Consider the following 20,489-nt stretch of genomic DNA (forward strand, 5'->3'; position numbering starts at 1 on the left):
AAAGTTTTTAAATTGAATATTAACATCCCAGAGAATATAAATCTACTCATAAAGATGTAGACATATGTATATATATATATATATATATATATATATATATATATATATATATACATATATATGTATGTATGTATGTATAAATACATATGTATGTATATATAACCATATATATATATATATACATATATAAATGTGTATGTATATATGTCTACATATATACATATCTACATATATATAAGTGTATGTATATATAACCATATATATATATATATGTATATATATATATATATATATATGTGTGTAGGTATATAATTATAATAATAATAATAATAATAATAATAATAATAATAATAATAATAATAATAATAATTAAAATAATAATATTAGGGAGTATAACTCCAAACTTACAGGGAAAAATTAAATTTAGTATTAAATCAAATTTCACAATATAGATATATAATATATATATTAGAGAAAAACAACTTTGTGCAATTCAAACAATGATATACATAAGCCTAATTAAAAAACAAAATATATCTTAAAACATATAACTAGATGACAAGAAGTACAAAAATGAATAAACAATATATACTAAGTAAAAAGACTACGTACGTTTCATAGCTATAATTGAAATTCGAATTTCAATTAAATTTAAATTTAATCGAAAAACAATTCAATTTGAAATTATAGTCACTCTTCAGGTCAACAATAATAACAATAATAAGTAAATAAATAATCAAATAGAATTAAACAATATTTTTTAAAGACTTAAAATCACGATTGTTCTTATAGAACAAACTCCATTAACTAAATTTGAAACTTAAAATAGTAGGATCAGGTACCTATAATACATTTATCATGTTAAAACCCTAAGGTAAAAAAATAGAGTAAATAGGGAGAAAAATGTATTTATCTATGAAGATATAATTTAGCTTTAAGAATAACATTAACAAGCAATAGAATATCTGTACCCTAGCTATACTCTAATATTTTAATTCACAAGCTATTTTACAAAACAATCACACTAAATATTTTTAGATTTTCGTTCACATATAATAATTATAAAATAATAAAATTATAAAATTATAAAATTAAATAGAAGTACTATCTAAATTATAATTAACAAATATATCAATTAGAAATTCATATTTTTTCAATCAATAAACATATAAATAAATAAATTACACCATTATTACTTAGATAAATATACATATCATTCCGAAAATATTTATGGAATAAAAACTAAAAAATTCCAAAACTAAAAACGTATTACTTATCGTTTATAAAATTATTTGCGAAAAACCTACTGCTGCTACTACTACTACTACTACTACTACTACTACTACTACTACTACTACTACTACTAATACTACTACTTATTATTATTATTATTATTATTATTATTATTATTATTATTATTATTATTATTATTATTATTATTATTATTATTAATTCTATTATTATTAAATTTAATACTACTAAAAATATCATAAAAACCTTTACCTATACTAAAAAATCTGACAATCTAATTCACAAAACATGCATATGGATACATAGTGAAACTAATAGAAAGGAAACTAATATATATATGTATATATATATATATATATATATATATATATATATATATATATATATATATATATATATATATATACATACACACACACATACTGAAAGTAATTGAAATTGGAACCAGTTTTAGTGATGCACACAGTCAGACAGACACAGACACACCTCAATTATATATATATACATATAGTAAAAGAGAGAGAGAGGGAAAAAGTGAGTGAAAGGTGGGGTGTCAAACTGACTGATTGGTATGTATGCATGTGTATACACTTATTTTTGTCCTATATATAGGGGGCAGTTAAAGTGTAGTTTTGTGTATTTGTGTATTTGTATATTTGAGTAAAGACAGTGTTTAATAGTATTACCTCACGAACTATTCCAGCGAAAAATCTCATTGTGGTAAACAACCAATAAAACGGAGAATATGCTGCGATTAAGTTCAAGACTACCAGCAAAATATTACTTGTCACTCTCGTAGGTTTTCGTCCGAATTTTTCTATTAAATATGGTGCTAACAGACCACTGACCACTTGACCCAAAGCATAAACCGTTTGCGTTGATTCAGCCAATCCTAAATTGTTGCAGACCAGGTCCCACTGTAAAAATAAACATAATTTATAGACAATGATGAATTACTTGATTAAGGTGTAGAGTTTAGATTTTGCCTGTTTGTTCTTTTCATGACATCATAGAAAATTTCTAAGGGAGACAATTTCTCCAGGTAAGTCTGTGATACGTTATGTAATGCTGGAAAAGAGCAACAAATGTTCACATTCATATGTTAACACACTTCTTTAACAGTTTATAATACAACATGTCGACAAAATAATTCATGCCTTACAATTAAAAAACATTAATTCTTAAAATTATTTACAAGATTTACATTTCACAGATATTTGTCCTCAACGTTTCGACTAATATACCTTCCAGCGTTCATCAGGTGTCTTGGAGAAATTTCGAACCTGGGTTCTCGTTCCCAAGGTATTTCTCGATGTTGTTATTATTGTTATTATCATCATTATTATTATTATTATTACTACTACGGTCACTGCCTGGAATCAAACTCGGAATATTTGGGGTTGGTAGCCCGCGCACTTAACCACTACGTCATATGTCTCCAAGACACCCGATGAAGGCTGGAGAGTATATCAGCCGAAACATTGTGTTAAAAAGAAACAAGATGAGGACAAATATCCGCCAAATGTAAAAAATGTAAATAATGTACATAATTCCTCATCCCTTAAATATAGAACTGTATTAATTTTGTAAGTTGATTGACTATGAAAAGTCTATTGCGTTTTCTTCGAACCGCTTGAAGACTTTTCAATTCTCAATGGATTCTTTTCAAATTTTCCACACAGACGTAGTTTTGCATACTGATGACGAGTATTGCATTTACTCTTTGATAAATTAATAAGTAACAAGATAAAACCATTAAAATTTATATATTTTTATCCAAAGAAATTAGTCCATGTTCTCACAAACGGAAATCGAAACTGTTTGCTGCCATTGTTGTCATAGCAACAGACAGACTATTGTTGGAAACGCAGACGATGGGAACCGGGATCATTGGATATAAAAAAAACAAAAGAATTTAATGAAAGTAAACAAACAAAAGGGAAGCTTCTTATTTTTAAGAAAAAATGAATCAAAGGATACTAAACAAACAAAAAAGGAACTGTTTGTTTTTAAAAAAGAAATATAATTGGAAACAATAATGAAATAATATTTATGACCTGCCGCTATAAATAACTATCGAAATGAAACGAATGCACATGGATTGTCATAAAAAGAAAACAATGATGAAATAAAGCAATGTAATAGAATGTTATGAATTTAACGAAATTGAGATATACACTGTAGGATCTTTTGAAACAAATCTTGTTTTTCGAAACAGGAACGCCACATAAACACGCAGAGATACGAGTCTATCGTAGAACGATTAGTGCCACAGCACCGCTTTGCGAGTTTAGAAACTCAACACTATGTTGGCATTCTGGTATCTCAGGTATATGCAAGTATGTGCGCCACAGGTCACTGTAAATATTTGTTCTCGGCAGAATTGATTGTCGAATGCAATCTTCGAGTGTATCATAATCTCAAGAAGCACAGCGAAACAGAAAAAAATACTAACCGCGTTTCGTGACATACACCGCTGAAACACACCACTCGGGTAGCAGTCGAACCCCGTTGTTATATTTTCTCTTTAAAAATATCGTTTCACCTATTTCACCAATTATGCCGGGTCCATCATCAATTTTCAGCGGATTGCGAATCGAATTTTCCGCGCAGATATCTAGTAAATAATTTTACATAGTCTAAAGTAATAGTGGCATTAATCCCTAAGTGCTCTTTACAACAACCAATAGCTGATAGTTCTTTCGTCCACAGAGTAAACAGCGATAAGCTGGAGTTGCCATGACAACGAACAGTTTTGACTTTTGCCATGAGAACACTGGCATGCAATTCAGTGGCTAAAAATAAGTAAATTTAAATGGTTATAACTACAAATATATAAAATGAAAGATAATATTTTTTCCTAAGTACATAGGTATCTCCTAAACCTAATCTAAAGCGTACAATTTTCTACACATATAACCAACACTTTTGCAGGGCTCCAAAGCTTACGGCACGAAACAGTGGGACTAACCTTCCAATTTTTATAAGTATTTATTTTTTTTTGCTCTATAGACGGCCAGCATAATTCTTTAAATAGCAGAGGCATTCTTACAGTCCATATACATGTATATGGACAGTAAGAATGCATCTTAGAAAGTTACGGTGTCCAGGAGATTTCTACAGACAATACAGAGATGACGTAAACCTGACATGAACACATATTAATTCTAAACAACAGTTTAATACAGTAATAGAACTCAACCTACCTGTGACACTATAGACTTATCAGCTGGTGTGGTATAGTAATAACCATTCACACAGACCAGAGTTCTGTTCTCGATAGTAAGCCCTCCATCGGTAATGATGATGTCTATGGAACATTTATCATATATCAGATCGGCTTCATCAATCGATATGTTGTATTGATTGAGTTGAAACTCTGTCAGATTATTACATCTGTATTCTGGAGTGATGGCTGTGAAACACGGCGGAGAAAGTGAGCTACTTATATTATTAATTAGATCAGTTCACGTATCATACACAGTTGGACAAAATAATGGAAAAACTTAGCATCATAGCATCATAATTTTGAAATATCTATAAAACCGTCAAAAGCTTATTTAAAAACTTTTTTATATTTATTATTAGAGCTACTTAATATGTTTTGCTAAGATTGCTGTTTCTTTTCATCAGAAAAAGTTAATTAACATTCATTAAAATGACAGATCTATCAGACTTTCAAATAGGTCAAATTGTTGATGCTCGTATGGCAGAAGCTAGCATTATGAAAACAGCCGAAATGTTTGGTGTATCAAGAAGTACTGTCTCGAAAGTAATGACACTCTTTGAAAAGAAGGAAAAAACCTCCTCGTCGAAACAAAACTCTGGAAGAAAACCAAAACTTTCAGATAGGGATCATCGGACACTTACGCGAATTTTTTAGAAAGGATCAAAAAGTACAACTCTCAAAATTACTGCAGAGATTAATGACCACCTCGAGAACCCTGTTTCCACAAAATCTGTTCGCCAGGAGCGGCACAAAGCTGGATTTCAGGTGAGGACTGCAATCAGAAAAACACCACTTTCAATAACAAACGTTGCAAAGCGTTTAGTAAAAACCTACAGAATTGATCTCTAGAGGAGTAGAAGAATGTTATTTTCTAGGACGAGTCATTCTTTACCTCATGTCTGACCAGCGGCCGAGTATTCGTGTGGAGACAGCCAAGAGAAACATTTGACTCAGATTGCCTTCTTCCAACTGTTAACCATAGAGGAGGATGTGTGATGATCTGGAGGGCTATATCTTGGAAATGCGCCGGGCCAATCGTTTACTTCATGTCAGAATTAATAGACAACACTATCTAATCATTTTATTTCATCAAATTCATCCTATGTTTGCGGAACTGTTTCCAGCGGGACACGCAATCTTTCAGGATGATAATGCACCAATTCACAAGGTTAAATTGTTACTGAATGTCACGAGGAGCATTCTAGTGAAGTTGAACATTTTATCTGGGCACCACAGTCCCCAGATCGCAACATTATTGAACATTTATGGTGCATTTTAGGAGTCGATATCCTCCACCATCATCTCTACAAGAACTGGAGACTATTATAGCTGAAGAATGGACAAAAATTCCTTTGGAATCAGTTCAAATTTGTATGAGTTCACACCTCGTAGAATTCAAGGTGTAATTACTGCCAAAGGCGGTCCTACTCCACATTAAAATAAATTTGTTTCAAATTTTAAGATATTTCTATTATTTTGTCCAACCCCTGTGTATCTCATTATTTGTTTGCATAATTTCAACAAGAGATAAAGATTCAATGTTACTTCAAAATGTTTAGAAATAGCTAATGCATCACTATACATGCATGCATACATACATACATACATACATACATACATACATACATACATACATACATATATACGTGTATATGTATTAGTATTTTCAAATATGTATATTTGCTTATGTCTATACAGCATATCTCAAAAGTCACTGATAGGTTTCAATTTCTTAATAACATTCTTAGCTTTACAAATAAATGCATGAAATTTTTATACAATATAAAGGACAATGGAAATTAATACGCACAAGTGAAATTTTGCCATACCACTACATCACATATGAAAATTGACATCGCTTAAATGGCAACCATTTTCGGCTTCGCATGCCTGTAATCTTTCCAAAACTTGCTCCATAACACCCTCAAGAGTTTCAGGCCCCACTTCTCTAATTTCTCTGTTGATGTTCTCCTTCAGTTGCCCCAGGGTCTCCGGTTTCTTGACGTAAACCCCCTCTTTCAGGTATCTCCACATGAAAAAACCTCGGTTTGTCAAGTTTGGGTAACGTGAAGGCAATTCAAAGCAGATCTTCTACATGGTTCCAGCAAGGTGGAGTAACTGTTCATACCGCAAGAGAAACAAGGCAGTTGCTACGGCAGTGCTTTGGAGAGAGAATAATTTCCCGCTACGGCAATGTCAACTGGCCTTCACGTTCCCCAGACTTGACAAACCCGAATTTTTCTTGTGGGGATACCTGAAAGAGAGAGTTTACGTCAACAATTCGGAGACCCTGGTGCAACTGAAGGAGAACATCAACGGAGAAATCAGAGAAGTCGGTGTTTGAAACTCTTGAGGGTGCTATGGTGTAAGTTTTGGGAAGAAGACGGGAATGCGAAGCCGAAAATGGTTGCCATTTCATCGATGTTATTTTGTATATGTGATGTAATGGTATTGCAACATTGGGGCTTCTGCATATTAAATTCCATTGTCCTTTATATTGTATAAAAATTTCATGCATTTATTTGTAAAGTTAAGAAAGTTATTAAAAATTGAAACCTATCAGTGACTTTTGGGACACCCCGTATATATATATATATATATATATATATATATATATATATATATATATATATATATATATATATATACATATATATATACATGCCCTTACATATGTGTGTGTGTGTGTGTGTGTGCCTGTCTATACATATGGAGAGAGGGAGAGAGAGACATATATGACATATATGCGTATATATACTTCTATATATGTGTGTATACACACACACAAATACATACATCTGTATTCATTGTTATATGCAGATCTTATACATACCGAAAAATACGTAGAAAAAGCTGTTGCTCGATATTACAATTGCAGAGGCACAAATCAGAATAAACTGAGTGATGTGGAAGAATTTGGTTTGTCCCAAATCACGTAGGATTCCATCAACATCAACTTGGGAAAACTTCATATTGTTTTTGTGTCTTCTGTTAATACATTCGAAGGTTTTTATATACTCCACTTTATCTAATTATCTGCAACTCTCTCTCATGCTCTCTCACTCTCTATCTGTCACTCTCCCTCTCTTACTGTTCGAACCTCTCTATCTTTGTCTCTTTGTTTGCCCTCAAAGATAAATGTATAATTATACATGCATACGTAAACTAGTCATCTGTATCGTATGATGTTCCGCTAATGCCTGCACATAAAAATTAATATTAGCAGAGGGCCTATGCAAATTTCTCTCCTTCAAGCTGAATACACGCAAATACATACATATATACATTCACACACCTACATGTATGTATATGTGTCTGTCTGTCTATCTGTATATATGTATGTATGTATTTGTGTCTAGTTCCGGAGAGGAAGTGCACACAAATATGTAAACATTATGTAACTTTATGTTTCTCTATGAATAAAAGCAACCAATATCAAGTATAAATAATCTCCTGTTCGTGTGGTGTGTGTGAATATCAGTATTAATTAGATAAAATGACTTTGATAGGCATTTCCAATGTGCAGTCGTAACATAAATTTCAAAGAAATGCAAAACTCTAATTTCCTTCAAAGTAAAGTCCTCTGACATCATGCACTTGTAGCACTCCATCCACTTCGTAAAGATCCCATTGAAATCATCTAAACTGGAGTTATCCAGAACCTTTGTCGAAACCTTTTTCATGTTCACCTTCATCTTGGGAACAACCAAAATTCATAGGGAGCAAGGTGTGGACTGTAAGTAAGGTGATGCACAGTTTTGATACACATCTCTGTCAAATAATTGGTTACCAGGATGGAATTATCCTGTTACTAGTGTTCTGACCCTTTGCGATGAAATCTCTTTCTGAACTCCCGCGAAACCTCTACAATGTCCTTTTGTTTACCGCCTGACCAGAGGTGAACCCAGTGAATGTAGACGATGCCATTGCTGACGAAAAAGCGGATCATCTTGAGATTCCTGTTGGACTTCCTATGCCTGGCCTCTTATGCTGGCGGAAAACAGATGCTCGGCTCCTACAATTAATCTATAAGCAGTTTGGAACATTTAATAAGTTTATTTAACGTATTTTCCCAGTTTCACACAAAATCTTATTGCATAACGAGCTTCCGAACTATCTTCTTGTATCCAACTGCATCCTGCAAACTAATCAGCTGTGGCAAACATGGTTTAATGGTGAGTGTTCAAAGTGCTGTTTACAGCCGTCTCCTTATAAATCTAATAGCAAAAGTTGGTAGGTCAGTTTATTAAGATGTACAGTAATGATATTCTAAATTTACAATAATCTCGGGCATTTACAACTGCGTCTCTTAAAATGTCTCATTCTGGAAATCATCTCGTATTTAGATGCAATATTATCCGAGCCGGTTTGAAGCCAACAACAACCATCTCTTTCTCAAAAATTCCATACTTTAACTGACAAGGAATTGGCAAATTAGCAAGTAATTAAGTCCATTCCATTGACAGAAAGCAAAATTATATCAAATTTAACCTACAGGTGTTGAACAAAATAATGGAAACACCTTAAAATTTTAAACAGATTTTAATGTGAAGGAGGACCGCTTTTGGCAGTAATTACACTTTGAATTCTACGAGGTGTGGACTCATACAAATTTGAATTGTTTCCAAAGGAAAGTTTGTCCATTCTTCAGCTAAAACAGTCTCCAGTTCTTGTAGTGATGATGGTGGAGGATATCGACACTTTACTTGTTTTTCTAAAATGCACCATAGATATTCAATGATATTGAGATTTGTGGACTGTGGTGCATAGATAAAATGTTCAACTTCACTAGAATGTTCCTTGTGCCATTCAGTAACAAATTTAGCCATGTAAATTGGTGCATTATCATCCTGAAATAGTGCGTTTCCCGCTGGAAACATTTCCGCAAACATAGAATGAATTTGAACAGATAAAGTACTTAAATAGTCTTGACTATTAATTCTGCCCTGAAAGGAAACCATTAGCTCGGCGCATTTCCAAGATATATCCCCCCCAGACCATGACAGTATACAACCACTATATCGCTCCACCACCGCTCATGTCTCTCTGAGACATTTAGAAATTCAATATTTATAATTTTGGTGATCAGTAAATAAATTTTACTGAAAATAGGATATATTTGCTGAGAAGTTGCAGTCACCTCAGCAAGCGAGGCTGCCTACCCTGGACTGATGACGAGCAATACACTCAGAAATATATGACTTCAGGTGCTAGTCTCAGTTGGTGGAGGTGATTGCCTCCTCTTTGCAAAAATAAGGACACACAAAATGTGTCAAAGCCGACAGGAAACGTCGATGTTTCCTAGGGCTAAATGGCGGTGGTGTAATTCCCTTACGGGACTGCCACGTTGAGTTGACAGTATACAACCATTATATCGCTCCACCACCGCTCATGTCTCTCTGAGACGTTTAGTAATTCAATATTTCTAAATATATATATATATATAATGAATATATATGTATATATGTATATGTATATATATGTATATGTATATATATATATATATAAGGTATACAGATTTCTATCTAACGATGTAATAATGTAAGAGATATAAGTTGAATATAATGAAAATAATGCAAAAATATTTTCCGATGTAAACAGACGAATTAAAGATCGAAAAATAGTAATAACTTCGGAAGTTAACAACAATATATGATAATATAAGGATAATAAAGAATACAAATTGTATTAAAATAATCTAAATTAAAAAAATTATCATGTATATAATTTTTTTTAAAGTAGTGCGTTGGGTTAAAGGTAATCAATGTGTCTTAGAAGGGAAGATTTATGATAAGGGTTAGTGAGTAGGATTTGTAGGATATCAGAACTTCATAGAAAAATCGTAGAAATATCTGAATGGGTCAAAATATATTAGCCTTATCCAAGAGAGGGTTAATATGTTTTTCCATTGATGCATTGCCTGCTTTTAATCTTATTTTCCACCTACAAGTGACACCCATGTTCTATTTTAGTTTACAAATGATTTTGATAAAACTGGAGAAGCCTTTTACATTACATCTCCAAATAAGACGGTTGTACGGTTACATATATTTTTTGTTTTTTTTTTTACTCTTTTTACTTGTTTCAGTCATTTGACCGTGGCCATGCTGGAGCACCGCCTTTAGTGGAGCACATCGACCCCAGGACTTATTCTTTGTAAGCTTAGTACTTATTCTATCGGTCTCTTTTGCAGAACCGCTAAGTTACGGGGACGTAAACACATCAGCATCGGTTGTCAAGCGATGTTGGGGGGACAAACACAGACACACAAACATATACACACACATACATATATATATATATATATATATATATATATATATATATATATATATATATATATATATATATACATACGACGGGCTTCTTACAGTTTCCGTCTACCAAATCCACTCACAAGGCTTTGGTCGGCCCGAGGCTATGTTGAGAATTTTTGCTTGAAAACACTTTTTGTAAATTCTAGTGGGCGTATCTCGCCAGAAAAAGTACAATTTTTTCCGAACTGGAATAAGCCATTTGGATTACCTTTTGGGAGTATTATACAAAGGATTCTCTGTCTGTGCTATTTGTGAGGTTTTTCTTTTACTTTTCCCTTCGATTTTTTCTTTCTTTCTAAATTTTGGTTCATTCTTTTCATTACTTTAATTTCAGTTTCCTCCCCTTCTCTTTTATTTTGTTTTATTTTTTATTCGGTTTAATTTTTTGGCAGACTGTCTTTTGAACTACTTTTGAACTGTTTTTTGACATGGCAGAGAAGGAACTTAAAAAGAAAAACTCTGTCTTAGAGTTGGAAATTAACCCGCCTAAGCAGTGGTTAAAAGATATGGAGGAGAAGACGATGGTGCTTAGAACTTATTCTAAAGTTCTTAATTCCATCACCGTCTTTCCAAAACAAGTAATAAAAAATGATCTTAAAGACTATTTGTCCTCTTTAAAATGTATATTCCGTGGTGTCAAACATGCAACCGAATGGTTGCTGTTTGACAACGGGGAAAAGGCTCGCCAGTTTGCGAGTCAGCATTTAGAAGGCAAGGAAATTCTGTTCCTTCCGTCATATTGCGGAAGAAAATTGATACGAGCCTGGGTATGTGGGTTGCCCCCAGGCACCGAGGCGGATTGGATTGAAGATACCATCCGACGGGGACAGGGGGGTGGCGGGCTCAGTCTCTTAAATGTAAGGGTATTGCCGGCGGTCGATTGGGAAGGGTCAAAATCGCTTTTGACCCTGTGGACCCCATCGGCCGCAACAGATCTGGTTTTTCCAGATTTCTTGAAAATGGCTGGCTGCAGGTATCCGGTGATACTTGAGGGACGTCCCCCCAAGTATCACTCGTGCCTGCAGCCAGGCCACATTAAAAGGAACTGCCCGCAGGACCATGGTAAGGTCCTGGAACAGTCACTGGATGCCACCTCCCCTACCCGGTCAAAGGGAGAGGTGGATGTGGTCGAGGAGGCTTCAGCCTCCTCAACTCAAAAAGGATTAAAAAGGAAGAAGGCGGGCAACAATAGTTGCCCGCCGAAGGAACCTAAGGCTTCTGGAGGCGGGGGAGAGTCTCCGGACAAAGCGGAAGAGCTCCACTCTCCCGGAGTCAGGAAGAAAAGAAAAAAAAGAAGGAAGAATGGGTCATCTCAGCGGGGAGATGATGTGCCGTCTGCATGTCCCGAAGTTGTGCCACCCACGGTAGAAGTAACAACCCCACTCTTAAAGATGATCAATTAATTATCTTTTTCTATGAGGGCGGGGAGGTGGAAAAAATATTAGAAGAACATAAAGATACAGTAGATATGCCCTTCACACAGGGTCCCGAATGGCCTCTGCAGATAGCTGTAGAGGTCATAAGGCTTCCCTTATGGGAAAGGCTTAAAGGATTTGGGGAGGAGTGTCGCATATCGCCCGGTGGCCCTTACACGACTTACATGTCCTACATGAGTGAGGCATGGGAAATGGCGGGATACAGGAACTCAAGCGCTATTGAAGATAATGATGAATATATCGATGGATATATCGAAGAGTAGGAGGTGAAAGACCCTCGTTATAGGGTTTGAAACCTCATCTTATTGTATTATTTGCAGTGGTTTATAACCTCAATTGTGTGTTTAAAAAAAAAACATGTTAAGTAAGAGGTTTTAGTGCATCCTTCTTGTAAGAGGTTTGAAACCTCATATTATTTTTAAAAAAAAAGAAAATGTTTTCGAGAAAAATCCAATCGGCGGGTGTTGGGTTTCGTCTCTCATTTATTCATTCTATTTCATTTTCATTCATTAATGTGTTTGTCCAGCCCGCAAAGCTACACACTCTTTGTACTGTCTATAATGACAAATTTTATGAAATAAAGTAGCTTGCTTACGAACCACATGGCTCCGGGTTCAGTCCCACTGCGTGGCACCTTGGGCAAGCGTCTTCTACTATAGCCTCGGACCGACCAAAGCTTTTGTCGGTGGATTTAGTAGGCGGAAACTGAAAGAAGCCCGTTGTATTTATATGTGTGTGTTTGTGTGTCGCTGTTTCTCTCCCCAACATCGCTTGTCAACCGATGCTGGTGTGTTTACATCCCCGTAATTTAGCGGTTCCGCAAAAGAGACCGATAGAATAAGTACTAGGCTTACAAAGAATAAGTCCTGGGTCGATTTGCACGACTAAAGGCGGTGCTCCAGCATGGCCACAGTCAAATGACTGAAACAAGTAAAAGAGTAAAAGAGTATATATATATATATATATATATATATATATATATATATATATATATATGTGTGTGTGTGTGTGTGTGTGTGTATATATATATAGGCCTGTTCGCAAAAATTTTCTTTGAAAACTTTTGGGATTTATGGGGATATGTTATCCAAGCGGGAACCAGTTTTGCGCTATTATCGATTGATAACTCTGGTTATTGTTCGCGTACTTATGTACTAATGTTTATGGCTTGTTAGTTTAACCATTGTTAGTACGTTCCATTTTTGAAAATCCAATTGTCCCTATTAGAGACTACATTCTTTTCGATACATGAAAAATAATTCATAGTCTAACGAAAACAGAGAACACACCTAGAATATTCATTTATGTGTGTGTACGTGAATGTGTGGGTGTGTCTCTGTCTGGGTATGCTTGAGTTATTTTAATTGTCCTTGTGGTGTGTGAGTGTGTGAGAGAGAGAGAGAGAGCAATCGTATGTGTGTGAGGGTGCATATGTATGTGTGTGTGGGTATGTGTGGATATGTATGTGTGTGAGTGTATTGTATTTATCAGGAGTTCTCTTGGTGTCCGTATGTGTTGGGTTTATCCGGGTGTGCATGTGCGTTTTGCGTATGTTGGTACTGAGAATGCGTTTTGTGTGTGTGTGTGTGTGTATGTGTGTGTGTGTGTATGTGTGTGTGTGTGTGTGTGTGTGTGTGTGTGTGTGTGTGTGTGTGGTCTATGTAGCTTCTGGAGGTGTGTGTGCACTTGTGAATATGTGCTGTATTTGTGAGTGATTTGTTTTGTTTGTATTGTTAGTGAAGTGTGTGTGTATACAGACCACAACTCAACATACTCTAACAAACCCACATATATACACACACATATATATACACATACACACACACACACAAACGCATACTCAGTACCAACATATACAAAACGCATATGCACACATATAGACCACCCGGATAAACCCAACACACACGGACACACACACGGACACACACACTCACATACACATACAGACCCACACATACCCACACGCACATACATATGCACCCTCAAACACACGGTTGCTCTCACACACACACACACACACACACACAGCACAAGGACAATTAAAACAGCACAAACATACTCAGAGAGAGACACGCACACAGTCACGTACACACACATAACATCTCCACCAACACAAACTACAAACATACACGTACACACATGCACACACGCGAACAAACATATACACACATGCGCACACACAACACACTGACAAATATTAATCATACACATACATACACACATATACACATATACACACACCATCCTACCAAATACAAAACACACACAGACCCATATACATATACCGCAATAAACTCTGGAGGTCCAGTCAAAAAGTCACGCACTTCCAAACATAGACACACGCTCATATATTATTCATACTCACACACGTCTGTGACCCCCACACATATACACACACATACCGTTGCTCTCCCACACACACACACACACCACAATGACAATTAAAATAACACAAACATACTCAGACAGACACACACACACACTCACGTACACATATATAACATCCCTACCAACACAAAGCACAAACATACACGCACCCACACATAGACGCACACATACATATGCACCCTCACACACACAGAGTTGCTCTCTCACGCACACACAAACACCACAAGGACAATTAAAACTACTAAAACATACTAAGAAAGACAGATACACATACACACACACAACATACACAACATCCCCACCAACACAAAACACACAAACATACACGCACACACAGACAGACGCACACATACATATGCACATTCACAGACGCATACAGTTGCTCACACACACACTACAAGGACAATTTAAACAACGCAAACCTACTCAGACAGAGACACACACACAAACACTCACAACAAAGCTTATAAAAAGCTTTACATTTCACTTTTAACAACCTTTTTTCTAAAAAAGTGAAACCCATCAAGTAAATAAACATCTTTAAAATTGCATTTTCATACCTTTTCATATATATTTCAACTCGTGCGTTATCTTACAACTTTGCTTTGTTTTACATATATATATATATATATATATATATATATATATGTATATACACATATATATACAAAATATATATATATATATATATATACATATATATATATATATACATATATATATACATATATATAACGGGAAGCTTTATGAAAATAGACAAAAGACGAAGGCAGGTGGAAAACAAACAAACAATTGTATTAGTATGGCGCTCAGGAAATATAAATAAACAAGTCTTTAACGTTTCGAGCCTACGCTCTTCAACAGAAAGATACACAGAGAGAAAAAAAACACAGAAAGAAGGAGAGAAAAAATGCGTGCAGTAACTAACGAATCACATGGCGATCTGATTTCGGCCAGAGGTCAAAGATCAAACATGAGACGCGAGAGCGAAATAAGGGGAGATAATAGGGTTGATAATAGGGTTGAATGACACTAGGATAGGTCTGGACAGGCGTATGTATGGGGTTGGTGTATGTATTAGTATGTATTAGTATGTATTAGTACGTATTAGTATGTATAAGTGTGTGTGTGTGTGTGTATGAGAGAGTATAAGTGCGTATGAGGGGTCTGGACGTGTGTATGTATAGGGTTGGTGTATGTATTAGTATGTATTAGTATGTATTAGTACGTATTAGTATGTATTAGTTGGTGTATGTATTAGTATGGCACATCATATATGATGTGATGTGTAAAGTCGTGTGGTGTAGTGAGAAGAGGGGGAGGTGGAGAAGAGGGGGCAGAAGGGGAGGGGAAAAGAGGGAGGAGGGGGGAGGAGGAAGGGGGAGGAGGGGGAGTAGGGGGGAGAGGAGGGGAGAGAGAGGAGGGGGAGGAGGAGGGGGAGGAAGGAGGAAAGAGGGGGAGGGGAGGGGGAAGGGGAGTGAGGGAGCAGAGGGAAGAGGAAGGAGGGAGGGAGAAAGAGGGAAGAAGGGAAGGGGAGTAGGGGTGAAAGGATGAAGGACTGAAGAAGTAGGGGTCGGGGGGAAGGATAGGTGAGGAGGGGGAGAGGGGGGTTAGATGAGGAGGGGGGAGAGTTGAGACCAAATGGCGTGTAAGAGCGAAGAGAGAAGATTAATTCCTCTTCACGGCGCAAACGGGAATCCGGATGGCCTCTGTGTAAGGACAAACCGAACACAGATAGGTGTTGCAAGGAGTGACCGGTGGAGCGGAAATGGCGTGAGACCGGCGTGTCGTTCGCAAGGTGGATGTCACGAAGGTGTTCCGCGAACCGGTCAGCAAAGCGGCGTCCCGTTTGTCCGATGTACAAAGAATTGCAGAGAGAGCAAGAGACGCAATAGATAATATTGTTGGAGGTGCAGGTGAAGGAGTGGATGATGGGATAGGGTCGATGGTGGGTGCTAGTGAGGCGGGTGGTGTTGGAGAGGTAAGGCCAAGTGCGGCAACGTGGGCGGGAGCAGGGGAACGAGCCGGGTTGGGAGGTAGGGTCAGGGAAGGAGCTATGGACCAAAAGGTCTCGAAGGTTGTGGGCTCGTTTGAAAGAGGGGAGGGGTCGGTTAGGGAAGAGGTGTGAAGTGGACGGGTCGGACTGGAGATGACGGAAAGCTCGAAGAATGGTGCGTTGGAGACGTAGGGTCGTGGGGTGGTAAGTGAGGGAAAATGGAGGCGGGTGACTACAGGGCGGGTTCGGGGAGAGAGAGCAGATACACGGTCCACGGACCGTGCTCTGGCAAGGGCGGTGTGGATAGTGGTGAGGGGGTATCCACGTAGGGTGAAGTGGTGAGCCATACGTTGAGACTGAGTCTCAAAGTCATGGTCGTCACTACAGAGCCTACGTAGACGGAGGAATTGGGAATAGGGGATGGAAAGCTTGGTGTGTTCTGGGTGGGAGGAGAGAAGTTGAGGTATGAGTGTGAGTCTGTGTGTTTGTAGTGAATGGAGGTGGTAAGAGTGGAGTGAAGAATGCTAACCGAAATGTCGAGGAAGGAGACAGAGGTGTTGGAGATAGTGGAAGTGAAGTGGAGGGCTGGATGGAAAGATTGGACGAAAGAGAGGAAGGAATCTAGATGTTCACGGGAGAGTGAGGTGGCACCGATAATGTCGTCAATGTAACGACCATATAGTTCAGGAGTGGGACCAGTGAAATTAGAGAATATTTGGGCCTCAACATAGCCAACGAACAGGTTCGCATAGTTGGGGCCCATTCGCGTTCCCATGGCCACTCCCGAGACCTGATGGTAGAACTCGCCCGCGAACGAGAAGCAGTTCAGAGTAAGGACAAGTTCGGCCAGACGAATGAGTGTGGAGGTGTCAGGTACAGGGTTAGAGCGGAGGTCAAGAAAGTGTCGAAGGGCCTGCAGTCCTTCGTGTGAGGGATAACAGTATAGAGGCTTTGGATGTCCATAGTAAAAAGGATTTTGGAGGAGCCGGGAGGAAAGGAGAAAGAGTTGAAAAGCCGGAGAGCATGGTTGGTATCGTGGATGTGGGAGGGAAGAGATGCCACTAGGGGGGCAAGGACACGGTCGAGGTATTTAGAGATGAGCTCCGTGGGGCAGTTACAGGCGGAGACGATGGGGCGGCCAGGGTTGTTGGGTTTGTGGATTTTGGGGAGGAAGTAAATGGTGGGGGTACGTGGGGTTCGCACAATTAGGTTGGATGCGGTGCGGGGGAGACGGGAGGACGAGATGAGGTCTTGGACAGTAGAGGATACCGTCTGTTGGTAGCTACGTGTGGGGTTAGAGGGCAGAGGGGAATAGAAGGAGGTGTCATTGAGTTGGCGGAAAGCCTCGGCCCTATAGAGGTCCGCGCGCCACACCACTACAGCTCCACCCTTGTCAGCCGGTTGATGATAATGTCAGCGCGCCGTTGGAGGGAACGAAGAGCCAAGAGCTCAGCCGGGAGATGTTGAGGCGGCGTTGGCGCCTGGAGAAGTTGAACCGCTCCAATGCACGCTGACAAGCGCCCGCGAAAAGATCCACTGCTAGGATCTGGCCAGGGGCAGGCGTCCACGGGGATGGTCGGCGGCCCAGGCCAGTGAAGCAGTCCTCTTCGTTGGGTGTGGGTGGCGAGTCGTGGTAATGCGCACCCAACCGGACACGGCGCACAAAGCTGTGGACATCAACTCGCGTCTGGAATTCCTTACAGGATGGAGTGAGGGGGATGAAACGCAGACCCCTACCAAGGACGGAGCGTTCAGCCGCAGAGAGGGGAATCGGGGGGAATGGTAACAACAGACGGAAGTGGAGAAGGTGGGTGGAATAGAAGTAGGAGGGGTGGTAGGTCTCGTGGAGGTCTGAGGGGGAGGGATTGGGGAGGTGTGTGGGGTGGTTTGGGGGGCAGTAGGGTTGGGTGTAGGGATGGAGCCTTCGGGAGGGGAGAAGGGGTTGTAGGGAGGGGCAGTGGGTTAGTGTGTGGTGGATGGAGCCTATCGGGAGGGGAGAAGGGTGGTGGAGGAGTTGGGGTAGTGGCGTCGGGTAGGGTGGAATGGAAGAGTGATTGGAGTTTACGAAGTTTGGTATCAGAAAGAAATTGATGGAGAGTTGATTCAAATGGATAATGAAGCGTAGCGTGTTTTGGAGCATAGAGAGGCGGCAGAGAGGAGAAGAAGGTGGAGAAAGCAGGAGGAAGAAGGCGGTTGATGGCATGTAGTTTAGAGAGATTGGAGCGAATGGTGGCCCGCATAAGGCGGTAAATGTTGTGTGCGGAGTATGGGTAAGATGGAAGAATCCGAGTGGAGAGCAGGGTGGAAGTGGAGGCGGAAACCTTTAGGGATGAGTCGGTGATGTAGGCAGCGGCTTAGGAAAGAGACATGGCTAGAGAAGCGGGTTTTTTTAAAAAGAAGTAGAGAGAGATTAACGGACGGCTGAAGGCAATATACAGGAAGAGAACGGAGATTATCCTTCAAACGGTGATGGAGGGTGAGGAGGTAGGACCTAGGATCCGGCATGATGGGATAGCGGAAAAAAACAAACGTTCGAAAAAACAAAAAAACAAAAACAAAAAATTATCGTATGAAAAAATAGAAAAAAAGGATAGCGAAAAAAGGGAAAAAACAAACGTTCAAAAAACAAAAAAAATAATCGTATGAAAAACTAGATAAGTAAGCGATAGGGCAGAAAAGACGGGGCAAACGGAAAAGGGAAAGAAAGAAGGGAAGCAGAGAGAGGGGGAGGCAAAAAAAGGGGGGGTGCAGGCAGAGGAAACAGAGTATGGACATCCAGAGAGGGAAGAAAGACGGAAAGGAGAACAAAAATGCAGGAAAATGTGGAAAGCATGAAATGAATGTAAAAAAAGTGGTAATATATGAGAAAATAAAAATACAACAAACGGGACAGTTTATGCGAACAAGTTCAAGGTTGAAAGTTCAAGGTGAGAAATGTGTAGACGTCGTGGTATATTTTTTAAGGATTTCACATCAATGCAAAGTCACTTTGATCCGCGAAAGAGAGGTGCAGCCAATGGTAAGTATCCAAGAGGTAAAGAAAATCCAAGGTAGAGGTAAGTGTTGATAGTGGTATTGGTAGAATATAGGATGAAGTGAGACCACGTGAGCGCATAATATAAGGGAAGCTTTATGAAAATAGACAAAAGACGAAGGCAGGTGGAAAACAAACAAACAATTGTATTAGTATGGCGCTCAGGAAATATATAAAACAAGTCTTTAACGTTTCGAGCCTACGCTCTTCAACAGAAAGATACACAGAGAGAAAAAAACACAGAAGAAGGAGAGAAAAAATGCGTGCAGTAACTAACGAATCAACATGGCGATCTGATTTCGGCCAGAGGTCAAAGATCAAACATGAGACGCGAGAGCGAAATAAGGGGAGATAATAGGGTTGATAATAGGGTTGAATGACCCTAGATCGTCTGGACGGCGTTATGTATGGGTTGGTGTATGTATTCGTATGTATTAGTATGTATTAGTACGTAGTAGTAGTATGTATAAGTGTGTGTATGAGAGAGATAAGTGCGTATGATGGGGGGTCGACGTGTGTATGTATAGGGTTGGTTTTATGTATTAGTATGTATTGTATGTATTAGTACTGTATTTATGTATTAGTTGTGTATGTATTAGTATGGCATATCATATATGATGTGATGTGTAAAGTCGTGTGGTGTAGTGAGAAGAGGGCGAGGGAAGAGAGGGGGATAAGGGGAGGGGAAGAAGAGGGGTGAGGAGGGGAAGAAGAGGGGGAGAGGGAGAGCGATAGGGATGAGGGGGAGGAATGAGGAAAGAGGGGAGGGGGAGGAGAAGGGGAAAAGGGGAGTGGGAGCAGAGGGAAGAGGAAAGGAGGGAGGGGGAAAGAGGGAAGA

At 38.6% G+C, this 20,489-nt stretch overlaps 1 protein-coding gene across 1 annotated transcript in view; it reads right to left on the minus strand.

Annotated features, from left to right (window-relative positions):
- The window catches only part of LOC118765242 (organic cation transporter-like protein), an 81,877-nt gene that overhangs the window by 25,575 nt on the left and 35,813 nt on the right, over nt 1–20,489 (minus strand). Inside the window, exon 10 of the mRNA XM_036506984.1 lies at nt 1,938–2,168. Within this exon, the coding sequence (XP_036362877.1) occupies nt 1,938–2,168 (231 nt within the window). The remainder of the gene's footprint in view (nt 1–1,937; nt 2,169–20,489) is intronic.

The sequence above is a fragment of the Octopus sinensis genome, linkage group LG11, assembly GCF_006345805.1.
Source record: "Octopus sinensis linkage group LG11, ASM634580v1, whole genome shotgun sequence".
NCBI lineage: Eukaryota > Metazoa > Mollusca > Cephalopoda > Octopoda > Octopodidae > Octopus > Octopus sinensis.